The sequence below is a fragment of the Phalacrocorax aristotelis genome, chromosome 8 (genome assembly GCF_949628215.1).
Source record: "Phalacrocorax aristotelis chromosome 8, bGulAri2.1, whole genome shotgun sequence".
NCBI lineage: Eukaryota > Metazoa > Chordata > Aves > Suliformes > Phalacrocoracidae > Phalacrocorax > Phalacrocorax aristotelis.
Genome location: NC_134283.1, coordinates 37,676,561 through 37,699,307, shown reverse-complemented (window position 1 = coordinate 37,699,307; position 22,747 = coordinate 37,676,561). Strand labels below are relative to the sequence as shown.

Below are 22,747 nucleotides of genomic sequence, written 5' to 3'. Positions count from 1 at the left end.
AACTGGGTCAGGGATACTAATTTAAGCATGTCTGTGTCAACCAACCAAAAACGACAGAGTAAAGGTTAAAAAGCCAGCTTTCCTGGTAGGTTTCAGGACATGTCTGACAATTGCAAAAATGAGCTCACACACAGTACTGTGCCCCAAGCAGCATGTGCTGCTGGGTCTGGTTACGTTAGGAGGTGCGGCAACAATGATGTTTTTGTGTTTTTGTTAGTGAGGTTTGTCACCCTTGGTGAAAGACGTCCTGTGCCCTGAAATGATTGCTTTGTGTCTCAATTAACAGGCAATGAATACTTGCCACTCCAAAGCAGACAAAACTGAAACGTTGCCTTGTGCAGCTTTGAGTTGTCCCTAACAAGGGAAAATGCCATGCGGCAGAGGAAGTATCATTGCTGTTATTACTATTACCGCATTTAGCTGCTAGTATAGCAGGACCGATTGAACTTCACGAAAGGAATATCTTTGTTATAACCCACATGAACACTTCCTTTCTATCAGCAGCTCCTTAAAACAGCACTCAAGGGTGCAGGCAAGGGAATGTACTGCTTGTGGCTGTAGGCCAGGTGGAGAGCTTTTGCCTTCGTAGTGGGCTGGCTGCTTGCTTTACGGAAAATGAGCTTTTGCCCTCTGACAGTCCAGCTGTGTATAGAGAGCAGTGTTCGCTTTCTGTGATGTCAGTGAGAGGTACAGTTGAGCAGGAAAATGGTGCTCCGAGTGGATTCTCCATAGACTGCTCCTTGCCAACCTGGATTGTGCTTCAATATTTTAATTTTTCCCACTACTTTGTCAAGCCTGCAGGAAATGCATCATTTCCATTATTTCCACAAGCATCACTTGCACTTACTGTGTGAAGTCTTTGAATCCACAGGATTAAATCAAAGCTACTCCTTTTGACCATCCAAATCAGAAACACACTGACTGTGATGTATTATTTTAAAATTGCCTCTTAAAATTTAAAAGGATTTCCAAATATTTTTAATAATTCCCTAAAACAGTCTAAGGACATCTGTTAAAGTATTGAATTTCCTTAAAGACAGCACTGGTTGGGATTGCTTCAGCTGCAAATTAGGGTTGTCAGTCAAAGTGCTTTCCCTGGTTTAGTCTCTCATCTAGCAGAGAATTTTAGCTTCTCTTCCAAAGTGAGCCAGAGAAAGACAGCTAGTGAGCTGTTAGGGCTTGTTTTGCCATGTGTTTAGCCTAGCAAACAATCAGTCGATACCTTTTGCAAAGTCTTCTGTGTTTTCCTGGATACCTCACTGCTTAGTAAGGAAACAAGCTATACAGTTTTGATGTATTTTTGTACTTTTCACATTCTTTATTCTGCAGCATGTCTCCAGTGTTTTAATATATTGCGTAGCTGTGGCAACTTCTTTTATGTGTCTGCAAACATTGGCATTATTGTTAAGCCATTTGGTCTGGTAATGAGGGGCTGGAGTAAGAGGCAGAATGATGTATTTATTACGTAGGATTTCCCACAGAGGTGAATAATAGATTCATGGTGGGCTGGAAGTAGATAACCAGCTCAAAAGGGTCCTTAAAAGATCACAGCCCCTCCTGCCCCCAGAAATGGAGCTGCAGCCCAGAGCAGGGTGGGATCCTCCTCCATCGGTGTCCTGCAAGGAAAATGCTTGAAATACATCAGAAGCAAACAGGCAAATATGCAGAAGGGTAAAAAATCATCCTATTCCCATCAATGTCTCTACCTCAGTTTCTCCAGCCAAATGATCAAAGGAACCATTGGAAAGAAACAATAATGTAAAATAGTGTTGGAAAGGAAGTTGCATAGGAAGTTAAATCAAAGGCTGTCGTTCAGTGCAGTGCAATGAGATGGCTGGGATGGATGTGAACTGGGACTCTGCTGACACACCACCGTTAAGAGAGGGTTGTTGTAAAGAGGTTAAAGTCATAACAGCTGAGTCTGGGCATAAAGGGCAAGTCAGTGGCAGCATATGGGCTGGCAGCGTCTGCTCTTGCAGAGAGAGATGCAGGGAAACCTTGTTGTCATGTTTGTGATGAGAAGGAGAAGAACAAATGACAGAGAAAGAGATTTCTCAGTACATCAGATATCATGTAGGCAGTGAAATATGTTGGGTTATTGTGTGATGGGTGATATCAGATGTATTTTATCTCAAATGTGCTTTTCTGAAGAATTGGGTGGCACCTTTTGGAGAGAAACAGGTAGACAAAAAGAGTATTTTCTCTACTTTTCTGAACCCAGAAGAATACTTAATCCAGTTTTCTCTTCTCCTCAGCTGTCTTTGCATCAAGTCCAAGAGTGAAATATATTTATTTCTTTAATATTATTTATCTGGAAAGATTCAGAACTGGATTGTTGCATACTATATTTCAGAAATGTGGTGTGTCTCATACTTCCAATGTTATAATTAGAGTCAGACATGCTTATTTATTGCATGCTGATAGTCTGACTCTAGGTCTTTCAAGTGTTATGACAGTTGTGAGAATATTACTTCACTGCATAATTATTTTTATTGTGGTGCTGATGCCACATTGATCTAGATTTCCATTTGCTCCTGTGCATCAGAATGCTTAATTTTGTTTCATGATAACATGAAAGTTAACATGAAGGATTTTACCTTTTCAGTTACAATTTCTAACTGTTTTAAGAGGTTTTTTAATGTTTTAATTATTTTTGTTCTGTGTGAAGGAAGCTGGCATCATCACCAAGCTTGCAGGAGAGGAAACATTTTTAAAATGTTCATTGTGCAAAAGATGTCAGTGTTGTTACCTTTGTAAATAGAAGATGATGGACAGAAAATCTGCAGAATTTTCAGCAAAAAGGAGTAATTTTTTCAGCTCTTTTTCATTTGTTAATGGAAGAAGAATTATGGAAATGAGAGCGGGCATTGCATTAAGTGCTTGAAATGTTCCTTCCCTGCAGACCAATAAAAACATAACTCTTCCATTAGGGAAATTTTGATTTTTGAAGGCTGCATGAATCTGAGCTCTGAATCAGTGAATGAGATGACTATGCTGGGGTAAGCGTTTCAAGATCTGATTATGTATTTAAAGTCTTTCGTAGGTGGATACCAGCTCTTAGCTTGTCTTTTAAGACTTCTTTGGAGCAACTTTTTCTGTGACTCTCTTTATATTAACCACTTGGCTTATCTTGTAGTACTTCTGTAGTGGGATCTCCTGTTATGCAGATCAGTAAGAGAGTTTCAAAGCTGGGGGATTTAATAATTTTTCCTACCTGAATCTGGAGTAGAAGGTTTCCTGGCCTTTTCAAAACACTCTAGCTGCTTGCACAACTCCACAAACAAAAGTCAAATAGCGAAAGTCAAAAATGTGACCTTTCTGTGCTTGATACGGCATGTTTGTAGTGGTTATAGTCGCACCTATGACTATAGATTATGCAGATTGTAGCTATCTGCCTTTAAAAATATCCTTCATCTCTAAGTGTGAAATGAAAATGTAGCAGCAAACTGCTGTCGCTGGGGGTGTTCAAATTAGATCCCTGATCAGGGCTGCGGGGAATTAATACCAGAGCAAGTGGGTATTCAAGTGAAGCCATCTTTTTTCCTGTTCTATTAACCGTACAATAGTAATCAACATTAATTTCTAGGTTCTAGAAGAATACAAATAATAAAAAAGAGCATCATTATCAGTCATTACCACTGCTCCTTACTTCTAACTTATTAATCATGTTTCAGTTTCAGATACTATATTACTTAAGCTTTCAAACACATCACAGAGGTATATATGGATGATTTCTCCTCATTTAGTGTATGAGGAGACAGAGACACCAAGAGCTTGGGAAACTTGGCCGTGGTCTGGAAATGGTTAAGTGGAATTCTTTCTTTTTATTATTTTTATTCAGTTGTAAATAGTCTGAATGTAGCCATAATGGTCTAGTTACAATTGATCAAACAAATCTCATTTCCCCCTTCTTTGCTGAAGGGCTGATCCCATGGGTGCACGCAGCACAAATAGTTAAGGCACCAAATGTAATCATTGTGAATATTTGTTCACACGTGGGGCTGGTTTTGTTTGAGTTTTTTGAGGTTTGTTTCTGCAAACACTGCTGGGAATCATTTACAAATCACTAGAAGTGTTCCTCGAAGCTCCAATCCATCACAGGACTCCCATGAGTGCATTCCTGTGCTTCTGTTATGTTTTATATACAGTCATCTAGTCTTTCTGCCATGATCCAGAAAAATGGCATCAATGCAAATATTATTTGTGTTCCTTATAAAATCAAGAGGCAAGGAGAACATGCCTGACCTCCACAATCCTCCATTGCCATCCTGATTATTCATTCCTAATGGAAGGATTTTGAAACACTGGAAAGAGACTTTGGTGTGGGAAGCACGTGGACGTAAAATTTTCAACTCCTTGCTGGTTTTCTTGGGTTTTTGTCCCCTCTGCCAAACCGATGCCTTAGTCAGTTGATGAATTTAATCAGCTGCCTGCTTTAGACACTGGCAGTGAATTTCCACCTTGCACATTAGACTCTTGGCTGATGTAAGCTGGGGCCGCCCTGTGCTAATAGCCCCTGAGAAACCAACTGCGTGGACTGGGAATGCCTGTAGAAAACACAAGTTCTCAAGTGTCTTGGATGCATTTGCACACAGAAGGAGCCAGATGGTTTTCTCTGTGGGTTTTCTTTGGCTTCACTCTGCGGGAGTAATACCTGAGATGGATGCTGCCAGGTAGCTGTGTGGCTCCTGTGTGTTAACAGCTGCTTTAACTCTTCTCTCAGAGGTATATTTAAAGAATAAAAATGGAAAGCTGGTAGAAATCTGTGTGGTTGAGTGGGGAAGACTTCATGTCCTGTGTATCTCCAGACCAGATGGGACAGGTCTAGTCCCAAGCTGGCATCCCAGACTGGAATGTGATGGTGGTGCATGCCAGATGGTTCATAAGTGCTTTGAGATCAAAGGCACTTTCTACACGTTAATAAGGTTTTCTCGTTCACAGCCCTTGGGCACGGCTCACTCATGTGGCTGTGTGGTATGCCGACACAGTCACCCGAGGGAGTCATCTGGAGCTGTGTGAAATATTGCAGATTTGACTCTGAGACGCACTGCTGCAGTCAGCCGCCCTCCGAAAACACCATGACCTTCAGGAAGCTTAGGTCAGGTCCCGTATCACCTGCACATTTTCAGATAACAAGCTGGTTGGCTGATACTGGCAATAAAGCTAACCATCCCTAAAACAACACTAGCCTCTGGTACATTATCTGGGTCAAAGGTGTGGACTATGGTTTTATCCCAGACAATAAAAATTGATGCAGGCTAGCCTGCACCTCAACCACACACCCAGCCTTGGGGCCATTAACAGCAGCCCATCAGAGTTAGGCAAAGCTCCAGGTGTCTCAGGCAGGCTGGTCTTGGGCAGCCATCCCTGTCTCACGTTCTTGATCTCATGGTCTCATTCCAGGGCAACCCACTATACTTCCAGTCTGCCAGAAATGTGACAGTGAACATCCTCAATGAGAAGACTAAAGTCCTTACTCGCCTTGTAACAGGTAAGGAGGGAGAAAAGCTGCGTGGAAGAATTAAGAAAGGATGAAAGTGGGTGTGTTGTGGGATGCTGCGTTGGCTTTAGCACACAGGAGGGGAGCCCAGGTGTCTTGTGAAGTACAAATGAAAACTTTGCTCCACTTTGTAGAAACAAAGCTAGAGACATGAAAGCCGTGCTGGAAAGGCAGCTGGCTGGTGCTTTCTGATAATGAAGCAGACCATCGTTTTCATTTGAAAGCCAATCCAGAGACAGAAAGGTTAGTTGTACAACTTCAGGGTCAAGAAGAACATATGCAGGGTGACATTTCTGTTGTAACAGGCACAGGCTTTTCCTGAGACACTTTTTAAGTTGCCTGAGATCTTGGGAACTCTGCTGATTAACTCTGGCTGGGTTGGGATGCTTTGCAATTTTAGAGCTCTCTGTGCCTTTCTGCTGATGAAGGACACTATCCTGCTCCCAAATATGTGTGTGTTTGAAAGGGAAATGGGTGTTTCATAAAGCCCCAGTGCACAGCAGCCTTTGAATGAATGCATGTGTAATTTGGCTTGAAAGAGCCTAATGCATTATATATTCTAATATATAATATATATGATATAGGATAGATATTTATTTATTGAGATTTATCTAGGGACTGGGAGAAGTATTGCTGTGTGTCAGAGCCAGTAATCCGCAAACATGTTGTTTCTACGTGAGACTGGCGTGTTTGGTTTGCTTATATAACATCTTGGCCTCTAGTCACAGTATTAAATAATTAAATATGCAGCTTCAGTAAGCAATGATTTAAGCAGCACACATGAAAATTGCCTGAAGGGAGGAAATAAATTCAACCCCAAGCTCCCTGATTCTCACAATCAGAATGAACGTGTTTAGTTTGTTGGTTCTCTATATATTTTCAAGAGGGCATTTGGTTCACTTAAGCACCTCCATTTCACGAGAGCTTGGGAGGACGCAGTCAGTGACATCTCCCGGTGTGATCTCATTATTGAGCTCTTTTCTGCATTCGGCAGCAGCTTTGGTTCCAGAGAGGAGCAAAGACATGGACCCATGTAGTGCATGCTGCAGTGATGAGTAGGGAGGCAGTTAATTAGCAAGATACAAATCAAACTTAAAGCTCAAATGTAATGGGTTTTCTCAGAATAGCTGCAAGATTTTTAAGTGTTTCCAGGGATCTCAGCATAGCCTTACTTTTCTGTGGTACAAACCATGCACGCGGTTCTTTGTGTGCCCTGTTGCCAATACAGATGACCCGTACAGGGAAATGCTGGGTATAGATGAAGCTTGAACCTGCCTTTAAGAAAATACTGCTTTCAGGTCTTATTTCTCTTGTCTTTTGAGAAATGGGACTAGTCAGGAAGGTGGCCAGAAGTAATGCAAAGTCCAATCATCTGCCTGGTGCAGTGGCATTTTCCAGGGACGCTGTGGCTTGGACTGGCTTGCACAGGGCTGTTAGGTGCTGATTTGTCAAAAGTTTAGCCTAAGTCGGGTAATAGAGGGGTCTGTTCTTTGTAGCCTTTGAGCCACAGACCTGCACAGAATTGCTATTCAGGCAGCTGATGTTGATGGGGCTCCATGACAAACCGCATTGCCAGAGGCTTTCCAGCACTGCCGTGCACAGCAGCCTGCAGGAGAACCGGCAGAATTGCAGTAAGAGCTACAAAGGAAAGTTTTACCCATCTAAAAACTTTCTGAAATGTGGGTTAGTCTGCTGTTTGTCTTAGCCTGCACATGGTCGAAATGGTCTAAAGAAAAGATTTGCTCCTGTGGTGGTGCTTGTCTTTTTTTTTTTTTTTTAATTTTCCCCCAAATTGGACTGTGCATGACACCGATAACATTTTAATCCAAGTATGTTTCACAGGCAGAAAACCAAGAATTTTTTACAGTGCAGCATCAGTCCAGCAAAATGTGCTCAGGAACTCTTGATGCCTCTTACAGCTGCACCAACACTCTCAAATCATGGCTGGGTATATTCGTTGCTATTTCACATGTGGGTCTGTCTTTTTGTAAAGACGTCCCAGCTATGCCGAGTTCAATGGTGATTCTATGACATACATAAGCATTAACAAAAACATAAGTAGAAATAGTTGAGGGGTTGTTATTTGGGTAGAAAACAGAGCCCTTTTCTAATGAGAGGTCACCCCCTGAAAAGCACAGACCTCCCTGTTTGATGTGTCAGATGCAGGTTGTATCTGCAGAGCTATTAGGATAATCTTAGCAGATGAACTTATCAAATGTATGAAGCTACTATGTGATTTTCTTACACTTTTCACTAAAAGGTTGTGCTAAATCTCTTCTTCCCTCTAGGTCCCCAAGCAGTGGAAGCACACAGCCAAAAATTTGAGGTGAAAACCCTCGCTGGAAAATTGCTGTTTTCTGCAGATGACAACGAAGTGGTGGTTGGAGCAGAGAGATTGAGAGTTTTAGGTAAAAGATTATTCACTAAATCACTGTTTTAATAAGCGCCTTTTCTAATTTTAGAATAGTTTTGCCTATCTTCCCTTTGTGCTTGGGGAAGGCTGCTTTTGGAGATAAAGCCTTTTGCTGTCTTTATTGCTTGAATCTTTCCCAAGCAGATAATGGCCAGGAGTTTTTATCTGAGGGTTTTCTTAACTTGCACAATGTGTTATTTCCCCTGCGGGAAAAAAACCTCCCCCGGAAGTGGTTTGTCTGGCTCAGTGAAGCAGCTTTAAGAGCAGATTTGGAGACTGAACAACTTTACCCCTTGGGTCTGGGATGCAGGGCAGTGAGGGATCGCTGTAAGGATGCTTCCATGGCTGCAGTCACTGCGCATAGGGAAACCTCAGGCTTCATAGTTTTGATTGCACCACCTTTACCAGCTCCTCCTTCATTCTAAATTCAAGCACCAAGGATGAGACCTGCAGTGAAAAAGTCAGCATGAATTAAGATCTCTTACTAATTCTCTGAATAGTTTGGTGTCTGTTATTTTAGTTATCTTTCCCTAGCCACATGTGAGGGCACATTGTGCATCTCTGCGCCACCTTCAGGCTGTGCTGCGGCTGGGTTGAGCGCCCCGAGCATGGGAGCAGAGGCCAACCTTCCCAATGCCAACACTTCCCCGTCTGCCTTGAAAGACAGAGGGGGCAGCTTGAGCTCTCCTTTTGCCCACGCAGGGTCTGCCTCCCCAGCTGTCCTGCCTGCTAGGCTTTACATCAGTATTTCCTAAAAAAAAACTGGGGACTTTTAGGTTGGGGCCATGGGGTTGTTTATTGTTTGTTTTGATTTTTTTTTAATTAGAGAAAAGAACCAGTTATGGAAATTGTAAAATTTTAAAATGTGTTTAATCGTTCTATGAAATTGCCTCTTAGGAACTTGAATTCTCTAGCTCTCCAGTTCAATCCATGGTCTTTGGTTAGGCTAAGATTTGCTCGTGAATGTTTTCATGTAGGACCAGACCGGGTAGCTCAATATTGCTAGCAGTTAGTCACATAGCAGTACCTCTGTCTCTGTGGATGTGCTGATACCTGTTTCCCAATGGCTTGATTTGGATGCATCTCTTCACTCCAAATTGTTCCTTACTTATCTAGTAACTCCTAAAAGTGAAGGATCTTAGAATGATATATAGTATTTTTAATTACTCTTCTTTCTACATATTACATAGTAATATTTATTAGTATATTATGTATAACCTAAACGAGCTTAAAATGAGTGCCTCAGAGTCTAACCATCTTGAATGGGACTTTGTATCCAACCCTTAACATTTTTTGTTACCTGATGTCATGCTATTCTAGATGGCTCCTGTTTGTAGAGGCAGGCCAGGTGTTGCTCTTTGCAGGTCACTGTTGTTACATACTGGACTAGCTCAGTCACCAGCTGTACAAAGTTAGGTGACTTTTATAGGATAACTGTTGAACCTCACAAAATTACCAGTATCTTTTTTAGCTTAAAACTTTGAAAAGGACCATTCAAAATTCTTGCGGTGTTACAGAGCTGGGGAACGTTTGTCACAGTCTGTGTTCTGCCACAAACCTCCCTTCCCACTGAACCCTTCAGAGCTAATTAATTGTACAGTCCTTGTGCAGGGTAGGTGAAGTCAGGAAGCAACAGTTTTTAAGTGTTTTCTTGAAGGCCTTAAAAAGTGAGAGATTTCTATCATTGGTTCTTCAGAACAAATACAGAAACTTTTCCTTACAGGTTGCAAGTACTCCCTTCTAGATTACATACTTAAAGAAATATTGCTTTTTATTTACTTTGTACTTTGGAGAAACCAGCAATTATTTTTGATAGCTATTTTGAGTTTCTGCCTCCAGAAAAAAAAAACATCAAAAATATTGCTCACCACTGTAGTGCACTTTCATTTTTATCTGCAACTGAGTGTTCCTTGGGGTTTATTTGGCTTATGGAGATCTATCAGAAAAGGAAAGGTAGATTTATACCACTGGTGATGTTACATGGCATGTATTTCAATGACCTTGAGCTGAAATGCTTTCAGAGTTCATGCCTGGCTTTGTTTTTCTCCAGCTTTCCTTCCCCAGTCTAATTTTATCTCCAAAAGCGTTTGCCATGGCTGTTTGCCATGCTGGGAAGTGTTATACCATATGTTCGTATTTCTTCCAGGGTTTTGTCTGCACTTGAGGCTAGTCCAACTTGTAGAACACAGACAAATTCCTTTGATCATTTTTCTGGTGTTTGGGATCTCAGGTGCTGTCGGAATGTGTCTGCTGACACCTATCTATGCTACGTAAATAATCTCAACTTGTTCTTGTTATTGCTGAACACGTACTTGTCATAGAAGGAAGTGTATGTCTGCAATCTGGCTTGAAAGTCATCTCACAGAGGTTAGAGCAGCAGTTATTGGGCTTGTGGCTAGCTTTTAATCTTGTTAATGATAATTACTTTTTTTTTCTTTGTACACTCTTCAAAGTTGATTCTGAAAGTTTGTTCTACAAAGTAATGTTGAAGCCTTGTCATGAGAAAAGAGGTACTTTCTTTTTTTGAAATGGACTCTGCTCTGGGTAGCTAAAGGATTTTTCAACATTAGCAAGGAATCAAAAAGAGAGGAATACATAGAATTAGGCATTAAAAAAAATACAAGTAGGATGTGCTGCATTTGATGGTGCTTCAAAAAATTGCACAGCATGGGTAGTGCAGATTACCAGATGAAAGTGCTTTTTATTTTAATTGTATTTTGGGAGGTTATTTCTGATTTTTAACCATTGAAGGACACAGAAAGACAGAGTTGGTCCCCTCTGCTTTTCATGCATGATGTAGTATAGAGCACTTCAATGATTTTATTTAATTTAGTGAATCTGGTCAAGCCTGTTGTCATAGGAGAGATTGGAGGATAACAGGAACTTCTGTTTGAGGGCAAGGGCAGCCCTCTGAGCACTTTAGCCATGATCAGCTCTGGTAACACCTACCCAACCTTTTCCAGACACAAGCACAAATTCCCTCTGCCTTACTCAAAGCCAGCTGGGAGCTCATCAGCTGCATTGGTCCAGATGACTCAGGAGGAGCTCATGTTTGCCTACAAAGCCATGTAGAAATGGAGCCTTATGCCAAATCTGGTCTGCCCTTTTTCTTCCAGCTGATCTGCGAGTGCTTGCAGTTCCCAGCCGTCTCCTCCACTCTTGTGGTAGGATTGGATGGCAGCACATCCTCACTGTCAGCACCACTTTTATTACAAGCTTCACTCCTATAGTATTCGAGCACCTCATGGTCTTTTAAAAGATACTACAGCAAACCTCAGAGCTGTTCTCATTTCTCAGAACTGTGACTCTGGTTTTGCAAGGCTGAGACTTTTGAAGGCAAAATCTGGCACTTCTCTGCCTGCTAAATGGCATCACGGTGCTGCGCCTGGGTTTGTGTGTGGCATGAAGCGCAAACCTTCTCTGCGCTGGCAGCGGTCAGCAGTGCACTTCGGCACACACCACGTAGATGCAAACTGATGCCTCACTGGATGTCCCCTGCGGGCTCATAAATGCTTACAGTCTGTGTTATGGGAGATGAATGAGCTGGACCTAATTGAATTCATATGTGGTACATCACACAGCCGTTCTCCTTCCCCCCTCCTCCCTCCCTCCAGAAATGAAACGTGTTCGGATCGTCTAAAAATGGTGCATAAGAAATACTCTTTAGTTAAAAGAGCATTAAAAAATAACTTTGATATATATTAATTACCAATTTCATTTAATAGCATATTGAACATTATAGCATTTATAAACAAAAGACAATCATAAAGCATTATTCTGACTGTTAATTAGCTCTATTTATTCTCCAGATTAGTTTTTAAATATGCCCTCTAGATGCCACTTGATGCTAATTAACAGAGTTACATTATTATCTCTATAGAAAAGCATTTTTAATTAAATCTAAAGCACTTTAAATTAGCATGAGTTTTTACAGAAATTAAACTCTGGTCAGATGCTTAATTTAACCTTATAAGAAAACATCTGATGACATGACAGTGTCAGTTCTCCCAACGCCTTGACATCTTTTTTGGAGATTATTTTTTTGAAGTTTGTTTTCAGGGAAACTTGCCAGTATACTCCAGTGTTTAATATTTATGATGGATTTAACCGATTTTTTTTAAGGCTAAATGTTGATGAGAATCCACATGCATTGCAGTGAGCTGAGATAAAAATGCAAAAGACACATTCCTGCAGCTTACAGGCTTTTGCAGTCCTTGGTTTTGAGTGGTGGAGGAAGTTTTGCGTGGGAGGTAGGATTGCATGGGCTGGATGCTGTCCCATAACAAATCAGCCACACTTATTAACTACTCAAGATTACCATTTTGCTTTGGAATAGGGATAGGATTAATCATAAAACTGCAAGGTCCCTTTTCTGTAATAGAAGAATACAGGGATTGCTCCCAAATCACTCCCACTCTGGGTCCCTGGAAAATGTGCCTCTCACTCAGACATTTATACTACCATGGCATAAGCTTTTCTTCTAATATAGCCTAATGATAAAAATTTGGCTAAAGCTTTTCCCTCTGGCAAACTCTAACTAGAATAGCTGTGTTTAGAATGAGGTAGGATGCCTTTCATCTCCCAGTGTAAAAACTGCAGGAGCGTCTCTGCAGGAGACGTGTGACCCACCCGCCACACATTACAGCTGTCCCCAGCACTGTGGCTGGCTAAAACATACCTTTGATCTCGCCGTCCCCTTGAATGCCCTCCCATCATATAATTAGCCAGTAGCTCTATTTCTACCTTGTAGCTTTTTTCCACTGTAGCATATTCCCTCTGGGCGCTGAACCATGTGGAGCATACAAATGCTGACCACAGGTTAGACTCCCAGGAATGTGAGTTTGGGAGCATTTGTTCCAGTTTCTCTCCAGGTGCCTGGGTAGGCACCTGAAAAGAGGAGTCAGCTGTTGAAATGTTATTGCAAATTTATTACATAAGTTTGGAGTAATTAATTCCAAGGCACATTTCCAGCATTTTATTTATAAGCTGTATATTAAGGGCTTTAAAGGTTTTAGCAAAGGAACACCAATGACAAAAGCAGCACAAGCCAAGGTTATAGTCGATGAGATCACTGCATGATCGTCTTGTAAAAAGCTCTTGTAAATGGGAGGGTTTGGGTTGGGGTTTTCTGTTCTTGGGGGCAGAGGGAGAAACCTGCTCTGTATTTGCAGAATACAAAGTGCTGGGTTTCATTACCCATGGAAGGGTTATAAAAGCATTTCCAGTGTTCTTCACTTTGGACAAAAGGAGAACACAATTTAATACGAATGTGGTAAACTAATATATCTGTGTAAGCTGGCTCAGCTGGTTCTAAAGCTTAACATCTACAAACATTTTCAGGGAGTGTTGTTTTAGCTTGATCTGGGAGGAACCCTGCAGAACTGTGGCTGCAATGCCAGACTGGTTAAAGGCCTCTGCTCACATTTCCTCAATATTACAATTTTAGTAGCTTCTTGGCATGTCCTGTCTACCTTATGTTTGCTGCAATATTTACAGCAGAGTAATTTTAATGAGTGCAAGGGTAGTTATATTTCATGAAAGTAATCCACAAAGCTCGTGGATTTGACTGGTACCATTTCAGAGGGTGGTGTAAGCTAGAAATTTAACAACTTCCAGGCATTACACCCATTTTTGCTGCCTGCACCTTCCTTCAGAAGCAGTTATTTATGGGTCAGGACATGCACAGTTGCCCTTTACAGCAGCCATTATGAGTTCAAAATGGCATTTTGCTGGTTTGTTTGCGGCAGAGGGAACAACTTTTGTAGCCAAGTGTTGAAATCAGGCCTGATCAGAAGAGGAAACGGAGCTTTCTGGCCTCACCATTGAGGCTGCTGCAACTTTACAGCTGAGTATAAATACCAAGCTTGAATCTTAGTATTGTGGATTTTGTATGTTTTCCTGAAAAAAAGTGTCCTTAATACAGCCTTGGGTCAGAGGCCTTTCCCAGTTCATCCAGTTGCAAATGAGCTCCTGCTTTCTCAGGCTGCCTCGAGGCGCCTGGAGGTAACAGTTGCTCCAGAGCTCCCTTCTGCGCTCTTGGCAGGAGAAAGGAGCTTGCCACGACTGCGCTGCTCATGCGGCTTGGACAGGCATTTGACCTTTTGCAGGAGATGTATGAACTTCTTTAGGAAGCAGCTACGAATATTCGCTACGCACTCCCTATAGGTAATTAAGCAGTAATGCTAATGCAGTTCTGGAGCAATTGCCAAGCTGTTGAGTAGTCATTGATCCTGTGGAAAGGGGACAGAGAATAAAATTAGCAAAGTAGGGAAATACGCTGGAAAATTAAGATACCAGGTTTTAGCACTGGCACTAAAAAGACTGGAAACAGCCTCCACTGTCCGTAGCATTCAGTCATGGCAACAGAGTTTCATCAAATTTCTTTGCACTCATTGCAGAGTTGTGGTGCTGGAAAAAAATGCATTTAGGAAAATTAAGGAGGAGCAGAGAAAAATAATGTGGTTCCCATCAATGATTAAAGCCACAAGAAAATTCTTTTTTGCTCCCAGTTAGGAATTGCACTATTGTTGTATCAACCTAAAAGTCAGGTGTGAAGAAGTGATTTAACCTGTAATCAGCAGTGACAAGGAATTAAAAAGCTATGTAGAAAGAAATTATTTGGTTGAATTGGGTGGGGGGTTTTTCCCCAGAGGCCGGGGTGGGATTTCAGGATTCTTTCTTCCGAATAAAGGGTTTTTTCCCATTGTATAAAGGAAGAAATTAAAATTAAAAGATCTTGAGCAAACATACAGTTCTTGAATGAATAATTCTGATTGCTTTGCTGCCTTGAGGGCAATAGCATAGACACTGTTGTCCATTCCTTTTAACTCCAACTTCAAATAACATTGTCCTCCTTTTTCAAAATCTGCTCACCCAGATTGTAAACTTGTCTTTCATTGGAGGGAACAATGTGTGTGAGGAGGGAGACATACTGAGAACATTTCTGTTGTTATATAACAAAATAATACAGCTATATATTATAAGATACATAATACATAAAACACATATATATATATATATATATATTAGTAGAAAACTATACTGAGGAGTTTTCCTTGTGTTTACTTCAAAGTACCTTCCAGGCAAAAAGGATAGCATTTTTGTAAAGTGTTTAGGCTTCTAGTCCAGGCTGAAATGTGTGTTCAGATTGCGTTACATTAATCCTGTTTAAGGAAAAAGAGGAATCATCCACCGTCAGATTAATATTGATTAAATGTCACAAGGATTATGAAAGAAACATCCTGTACACTTACCAAACACTGAAATCAAGTTTAAAAATGTGGCAGATTTGTATTTTATTTCCTAAGTGTCCTCCACAGCCTTCCAACCTGATCTCTTTGAAGCTTGCATAATATTCTCCTTGATAAATTTCCACTGTGTATTCCTACTTCAGGTGCTCTCCTGAGTTTCTTTGCAACTTTGCACAAGAATGCCAAGAAGAGCTTCAAAGGAATTCAGTGATGACATTGCTATTGTTCAGCTGCAGAAAAAGTATTGAAGGACCCCAAAACTAGTCAAGAAGGAAATATCTAGAGGTCAGCATAAGTCGTAGCAACCTTTCTTTGTATGTCTTTTCTCGGTTTGGATGCAAGCCCTTCTTTTCTGTTATTCCCTTTATATTTCTCAAACGTTCAACCACTGAAGCTAGGCTCTTGAAGATCAACCTGCATCTACAGACACATACACCACTAATGACCAACATGCTCATCTTAGAGCTTGCAGCTCATCTTATTGTTTGCAAGTTTTCTAGCTTAAAACCAGGCTCCATTTATTTCTTGGGACTATGAGTCAGATAAGTGCTCCTCCTCTACCCAGCAGAGCTGGCGGTGCTGGACTCACAGGGAGTTCCCTTCTGGCCTACCTCAGCCACAGCCCAGTGCCTAAGGGTTGACTCACTCCCCATGTGCATACAGTGCCAAGACCAACATCTAAAAGATTCTGAATAAACTACATTACATTTTTATTATAAACACCTTTGTTGATGCTGCACATGGTTTCATTACATAGATTGCCCTTAAAACAACAACTCCCCAACACTCTGATAATGGAGGTAGGCAGACAGACAGACCTTTGCAATGAACTATTTTTATAGTATCCTAGAAAGAAACATGAATGAAGCTTTATGGCTTTTGTTCAGTGCACTGGCTTAACCTAGCCATGCTATTATCATTGGGCCCTGAAATGGAGCTCTTATTGATTTCAGATTTGATAAGATTCAAGGGGAGCAACAGCAATTACTATATTCATCCATTTAAAAACATAAATTAAGGATGAATAAAGCTTTTAAAGCTAGGAATTAAAAGAAGGGGGCACAAATCATTTATACCTATATTGCGTTAGGTTTACTTCCTGGACATTGGTTTGCTCAGACACCTTTCTGAGACTGTCACATATTACCTTGGTGAGACCTACAGAGGAGAGAACCTCGTCAGATGGGTGTTTTCATGAACAAATTGCTGAACGTGTCCTGATCAATGATAGTGGGAACAGAGGTAGTTTATGGAGATCTCCAGCGTGCTACACATTGCCTCTTTAGCTGTAAAAAATCATAGCTAATCCTTCTCCTTCTCCCCTCATTTGCACAGTGCTACATTAAGACAGAGCACTAAAGAGAAGATACGCTTAAGCCAGCTTAATCACCAAGTCCATCACAGGGCTCTGAGACCCCAATTTCGTTATAGAGCAGTGATATGCAACACTAAAGTTGTACTGTAGGTCTTGAATTATTACTAAAACAATACACAGAGTGGGAAAGAGATGTGATGTCTAGAAAGAAAAGAAAAAGGAAAGTGGGGAATAGCTGACCAGGTGCATCTGCACCTGAGTGGAAACCTGATTTCTCTCCTTCATGTTCCATTCACCCCCAAGTGCTGTTCGGCTGATTGCCACCTACCCTCAACAGCAGGAGCATGAATCATTAGTCTAAAAATACCTCTCATCACACTGCATTTGAGCTCCTCTCTCCCTTCCAGCAGTAGAAGCCTAGAGCAAGTTTTGTGCAGAGGGAGCGATACGATCAGTATTGTGCCACGGTAGCTGGAGCCCAGTTCTGGCCAGGCCCTTGCCTTTGCACCAGGGAAGGTGCCAGGGCAGTGTCGTGCAGCTCAGGCACTTTTGCAGCACACAGGGAAAGCAAGAGACAGCTTGGAAAGCTGAACTGTTGATGCCCACTTGCCTCTGGTTGGATTTGTTGCCAGTTAAGAAGCATGTTCTAGCTGATATTTGCTCCCACTTGGGGCATTTGTAACTCCTCTCTCCCCTGGTTGCTGGCAACCAGCCAGTATTGAGCTCACACCAGAGCCTGTGCCTTGGTCGGCTGTTAGTTATCTCCCGGTCTTTTCTCACAAAGCTCATGAGGTTGATCAACCAGCTCCCCATTTGGATGAAGAGGGCTGATGCTTCAAAAGGCACTCTTCAACAGGAGGCTGGCAGACCAACATGCACATACAGAACATGATGCTTCTGCTTTGTTTCAATGCAAAAGTGAGATAAACAAATGCCTTGTTTTATGCTATGTCTTGGGTTCGTGTCGTAGAGCAAGATGATTGCCAAAAGCCCAGCCCGCTGGCTCATTTTGTTGCTTCCGCGTTGGAAATAGTGAGGACAGATTGCTGTGCCAGGCACATGCTCTGCAGCAAGAAAGGACAGTGTCTTCCTGAGCAAGAGCTGCAGCTGTTCAGAAGATGCAACAGACCAGTGGCAATGGAGGCTCGTGTGGCAGGTGCAGAATGGGAAGAGGGAGGTGAGAGGAGCAGCTCAAAAGCTGGAGGTGTTGCTCCAGCAACTCACTTGCAGTGGTCCAAACCACAACCGGGCTTGTGTCCTGGATGTGTCAGTAGGCTTCTAAGAAACCGCTAGTGCCAGAGAAGATGCAAACTCTTATTTGGCAGACCTGTTCTCATGCAGTCTTTATTCTGAGTCTCAAATGAAAGAAGAGAAAGAAATGAAAAAAAATCCCTAAACCCTGAAATTGAACTATAAATGTTCCCTTGCCATAGGACTTTTGATTTTTGTTCTTACATAAAGTGAATGCACATAGGGGTCTTTGACATTTGTGCCCTCACACCTCATGCACTAGAAGGGGGAAAAAAAACCCACTCTTTGAGTGAATCTTTATGGTGATTCAAAACACTTTAGGTAGATCCTGTCATATGCTTTATAAGTTCCTGACTGATTGTGTGGAATTAAGTTATTGGGCAGAGAACCAGCTGATGGAAACACATTGATGAAATAATTTTTGAGGGACATTAAATGGAACTTAAAATAAAGCTGAAATGGCTTTATGGATTTTTCAGTCAAACTGTTTATGAACATTTATCGGTGGTAAATTACACAATGTCAGAAGAGGGAATAGGTAGGTATGGCTTTTAATAGAAGTTGCTGTGAGAAAGAATAATTTATTGCCATGGGATGTACAGTATCGTATGTTTAAATACAAATTATATGATTGTTTTCTCCTAACTGTCTTTGGCTGGCTCAGGTAAGCTGCCCTTAGCAGCAGCAGAGTGTCTCATAAGTTGAAAAAAATATTTTCAGTACTTTGCAACAAAATAGAAATTTTGTATTATGCATTTTTCATGGTAGATAGCAAATGTTTTAAAAACAGGTAATTCAGGAACCAGAAGCTGTGTTGTACGATGATAAATGTAATATAAATTTGCTTTATACTCCATAAAGAGAGAAGAGGGATATAGTAGCTTTGATTGAGAAGGGAGATTGTAGCAGCTAATTCTTGAACTGTTGGAGCTGTGCATTAATACCAGTTGCCAAAACTCATCATTCCTCAGGTAGAGGACAGTGAAAATAAAACTAGGGGAGTGCAAGACTAGAAGGCACTTTCTGGTCATGCAAATCTTGTCCCCTGGTTTTGAGATGCCACTTTTTATAGTCATAAATTTGTCAAATCTGTTAGATTGTCTGTCCCATCTGACTGAAAAGCTGCTCCCACTTTTATTCCTCTTTTGGCTAGAAAACACTTTTCTTCCCAAGTATATTTGGGACCAGTTTATTGCCTCTTGCTCTCATGCCAACATTGGCCTAGAGCCAGTAGTTCTTTTTCCTTCAAGTCATTTATCCTCCTAATGTATTTATACACAGCATTCATATCCTGCTTTAGCCATCATGCTGCTAAGCTAAAAAGCCAAGTCTTTCCTGTCTTCTTCTGTAGGATAGAGTTTTTATGTTCATGCAGTCATGACAGTATTTCCTCTCTGTTTGCTTTCCTCACTGGGGATGAGCTGGGGGCTACATAATAGTTCAAGGATTCACTGATGATTCTTAAAATAATGTGTTTTTTCTTATGTTCCTGTTAGACTTCCCTCTTGCCTTTCAGTTTAATGCCACGTTTGCCTTCCCTTTGGCCCTGTCCTGCTGCCATGAATCATGAGTAGCACTCAGCCTTTATCCGGGGGCGTTTCCATCCTGGGAGCATCCGACACTGAGGAGAAATTTCTACTGCTTTCTAAGCACATGACCTTGGAATTCATATTTTTAAATTTCACACTCTCTTTCTTCTTCCGCTCCCTGAGGTCAAACATTTGTTTCTCCATGACATCCCAGTTCTCATTTGCAGAGCCAGAGTAGCCCAATTCAGTGTCGTCAGCACATTTCCCTCAAACTTTCCTTCTTTTTTTGCCAAAGCCTTTAGTAAAATCACTAAATGAGGTCACTTCCTCCAGCCTAATGCCTTCACTGTCAACACCATCCAACACTGATGCTACCACAGCCTGGCCAGGGACTTCTATAGTGGCCAAGAGCTAGGCTTTGACACAAATGTCCAGTGTAGTTGAATCTGTCCAAGGAAGTTGTTTCCATTGGGAGGTACTGCGGGAGCTGCCGATCCCCCAGGCAGAGACCGAGGCTCTTCAGCATAGAAGAGAGAGGGCTGGTGGGAGTGGGCACATTTGAGGTCTACAAAATTTCTAGTAGCACAAGAAGAAGAGGATGGTTATACCCTGCTTTTCACAGACCAAGGCAGAACAAGCATCCAGTGAAATCATCAGTCAGCAGGTTGAAACCAAAGGAAGAACTTCTCCAGAGTATTTAATTCATCTGTGAGTTCCCTGCTACAGAAATGTAAACACTTAAAATGATAATTAGGTGAGGTGAGGAAAGCTTATTGGTGTCTCTCCAGTGGCTGGATGACACAGCCAGCTCAAGGAATCCCTCAGCTGCTGACAGCCAGAGACAAGAGAGGGATGTCTCAGTCGTGGTCCCTAGGCATCCCCTCGTGGCTGATGTCACTCAGTGACAGGCACAGGTGGCCCTTTGTGAGATTTGGTGTTCTTAAAACAGAATAATAAGAAATTATATTGTCAGGGAAGGAAGCCTTGTCAAGGCAGGTAGCATTCATTTCTAATTCATATCAAAGGAAAGAAACAGAAGGATTTGGAAATCTCATTGCTGTTCCCAGAGCATACGGGACTCTTCCATGGATCTGGGAATAAAAAAAAGACAGGAAAAGAGGGTTTAAGAACTCTGTGAAGGGAAAGGAAAACAAGGAGATGGAGGAAAGGAGTAGCAGGCTCTTTTGTTTTCAGCCTTCCTGGAATTACTGCATTGGAGTCTTCGCTGGCTTTGTTTCCAAGGTTGCTTCTTGCATTTAATTTAAATAACGAAAGCCTGGAAAACCTCAAGTCATTAGAAATATGCTAAAGTTTCTCCTTATTCTGCAGGCATTTTCGGTTATGTGCAGATTGTTATTTTGGGTTTTGCATAACTTAAGTGGCTGACTTAAAGTGTTGAAAAAATGAATTAAAATTACCAGCATAAAGTCATCATTTAAGCAATGCAGGTGGAAAGGGTACAAGAATATCTATGTGCCTCTCTCCAGCTGCACTTCCTCATCTTCCTCCCCTCAAAAGTCATTGTTTTATTATGCAGATATGTGCAGGCTGGGTCTTTGGTAAGTTTCATTGGAAAGCTAATAGCCAAGGCAATTGTGTGGATAAGCAGAGACTTAAATCATTTGGAAACTGTTGAGAGAGGACAGATCTGATAATAATAACCTTCATGGCTGGCAAGTTACAGCTGCTTTTGACAACTTGTAACGATGAAGGCTTATAGTAAAGTTAAGAGCTAAATATCTGTATTGTGCCATAGGATCAATTTCAATTCCCAAGTATAAAGCTTCAAACTTCAGACTGCTTTTATCATCTTCGAGATTACTTTTTCTCTAGGTTAAAAAGGAGCTGGTTTTTTTTATAAATGTTAGAATGCTTATTTTCATTCTGAATTTTTTTCTTTAATATAGTGGGACAGCTTAGTTAATTTGTTTAAGTGCAAAGAAAGTGTAGTCTTATTGAAGCCATGGGTGTTTCTCAGTTATAGCAGAAGTTACAGAAGGATATTGTATTAACAAGTTTTGCATCATCTCAAAACATTTTTTATTCTATAGTGGTGACTTCTAGACTGCACATAGGTAACAATTATAATAGCACATGTTGAGGTCTCAAACAGAATATGGAAAAGATCTCATTAGGATCAGTAGCTTGCACCAAGAGCTTTATCAAAGAAAATATTAAAGAAATAAAAAAAGGCCACTGGTGCCATTTGCATGCTGACACTGAAATTGCTGTGATGAATACAGATAATGAATGACTGATTTTTCACAATGTGTCTGAACACAAGACAACAGGTCTAGATTTAGGAATATAGGTCATACTTGCTCACTGGGTAGGTAGCTGTGTGTTAGAGAACATGAACATTAATTTCTAGCACACTGCTGTGTGTAAGGAAGTTAATACCATTCCTAGCTATGTTTTAACTGGAAGTTTCAGTGGGAGTGAGAAAGTGACGTTCTGCAGCACAGAGCATCAGTGACAGCACTTGGGGACTCCTGTACCCCAACAGAGTATTTAAAAGTTGAATCTGTTCAGAAAAAAGCAATAAGAAGTCCAGAAATTATTCAGAAAGCCATACATTTTCAGAGAATAAAAGAGAAGGTTGGGGTGGTTGGGTCACTGTCGGTAACTACCTACAGAAGGTGGAGGGTCTGCTCATGCAGGGCTGATTGGCTGGCACGCAAGGACACAAGAAGATTTAGTGGCTGAAAGCTGAAATGAGACCAATTCAGATTAGATGCACGTATTTAAATTAGAACAGTTAGCAGAAAGGCTTGCCAGAGGATGGCGCGGGCTGTCTTTGGCTTAAAACAATGAAACTGGGAGAGCACATCTTTGTAGAGAGTCACGACACGGCTCGGTCACAGCTACAGACCTGATGCAGGGATGGCTGGGTGAAGGAAATGGTCCAACCTGAGCTTTGTAGGTGGTCACAGAAGAGGATTCAGTGGCCTGAAACTTAGGAAAGCTGTTCATATTGCCTAGCAGTTTACAGCTCATGACCTAAACCACTCAGCAAAAAGGGATAGTACTGCCTTCCCCACCATCTCCAAGGGAAGGGGGAAATGAGCAGAAGTTAAATGATTTCTGGGTCACAATCAAACTGGTGGCTGGACTGGGACTAGAGCAGAGCCTGCTGCCCGTTTGTACTGCATTTCATCGGTGGACACCTCCCTCCTTTTTCCCAGGCAGGAGCACAGCCTGACTTGAGAGACCTGTGGAGTGATTGGCCCCAAATTTGGTTTTCTCCTTTGAGTATCTCTTAGAGCCCAGCAAAAGAAATAATTTCATGACATGGATCCAGGTTCATTAGTGAGGGATGTAGCTGGATTAGATGCTTGGTTACCATGGGGCTTTCTTTTCCAAATTCCCTGCATCAGTTGGGTCAGCAAACACCCCAGAGTCAGGGCACAAGCAGCTGCTTCTACAGCCAGAAATGCAATTTACAGGCAAATCCCGGTTGTAATCAAGGCAACCAATTCCAGATGATCA

The 22,747-nt window shown here is 41.5% G+C and overlaps 1 protein-coding gene across 2 annotated transcripts in view; it reads left to right on the top strand.

Moving 5' to 3' along the window:
* SGCD (sarcoglycan delta) overlaps window positions 1–22,747 on the top strand; it is a 217,808-nt gene that overhangs the window by 160,492 nt on the left and 34,569 nt on the right. For both annotated transcript variants that reach the window (XM_075102628.1, XM_075102629.1), the window contains exons 4-5: window positions 5,404–5,491; window positions 7,789–7,908. In XM_075102628.1, the coding sequence (XP_074958729.1) occupies window positions 5,404–5,491; window positions 7,789–7,908 (208 nt within the window). The remainder of the gene's footprint in view (window positions 1–5,403; window positions 5,492–7,788; window positions 7,909–22,747) is intronic.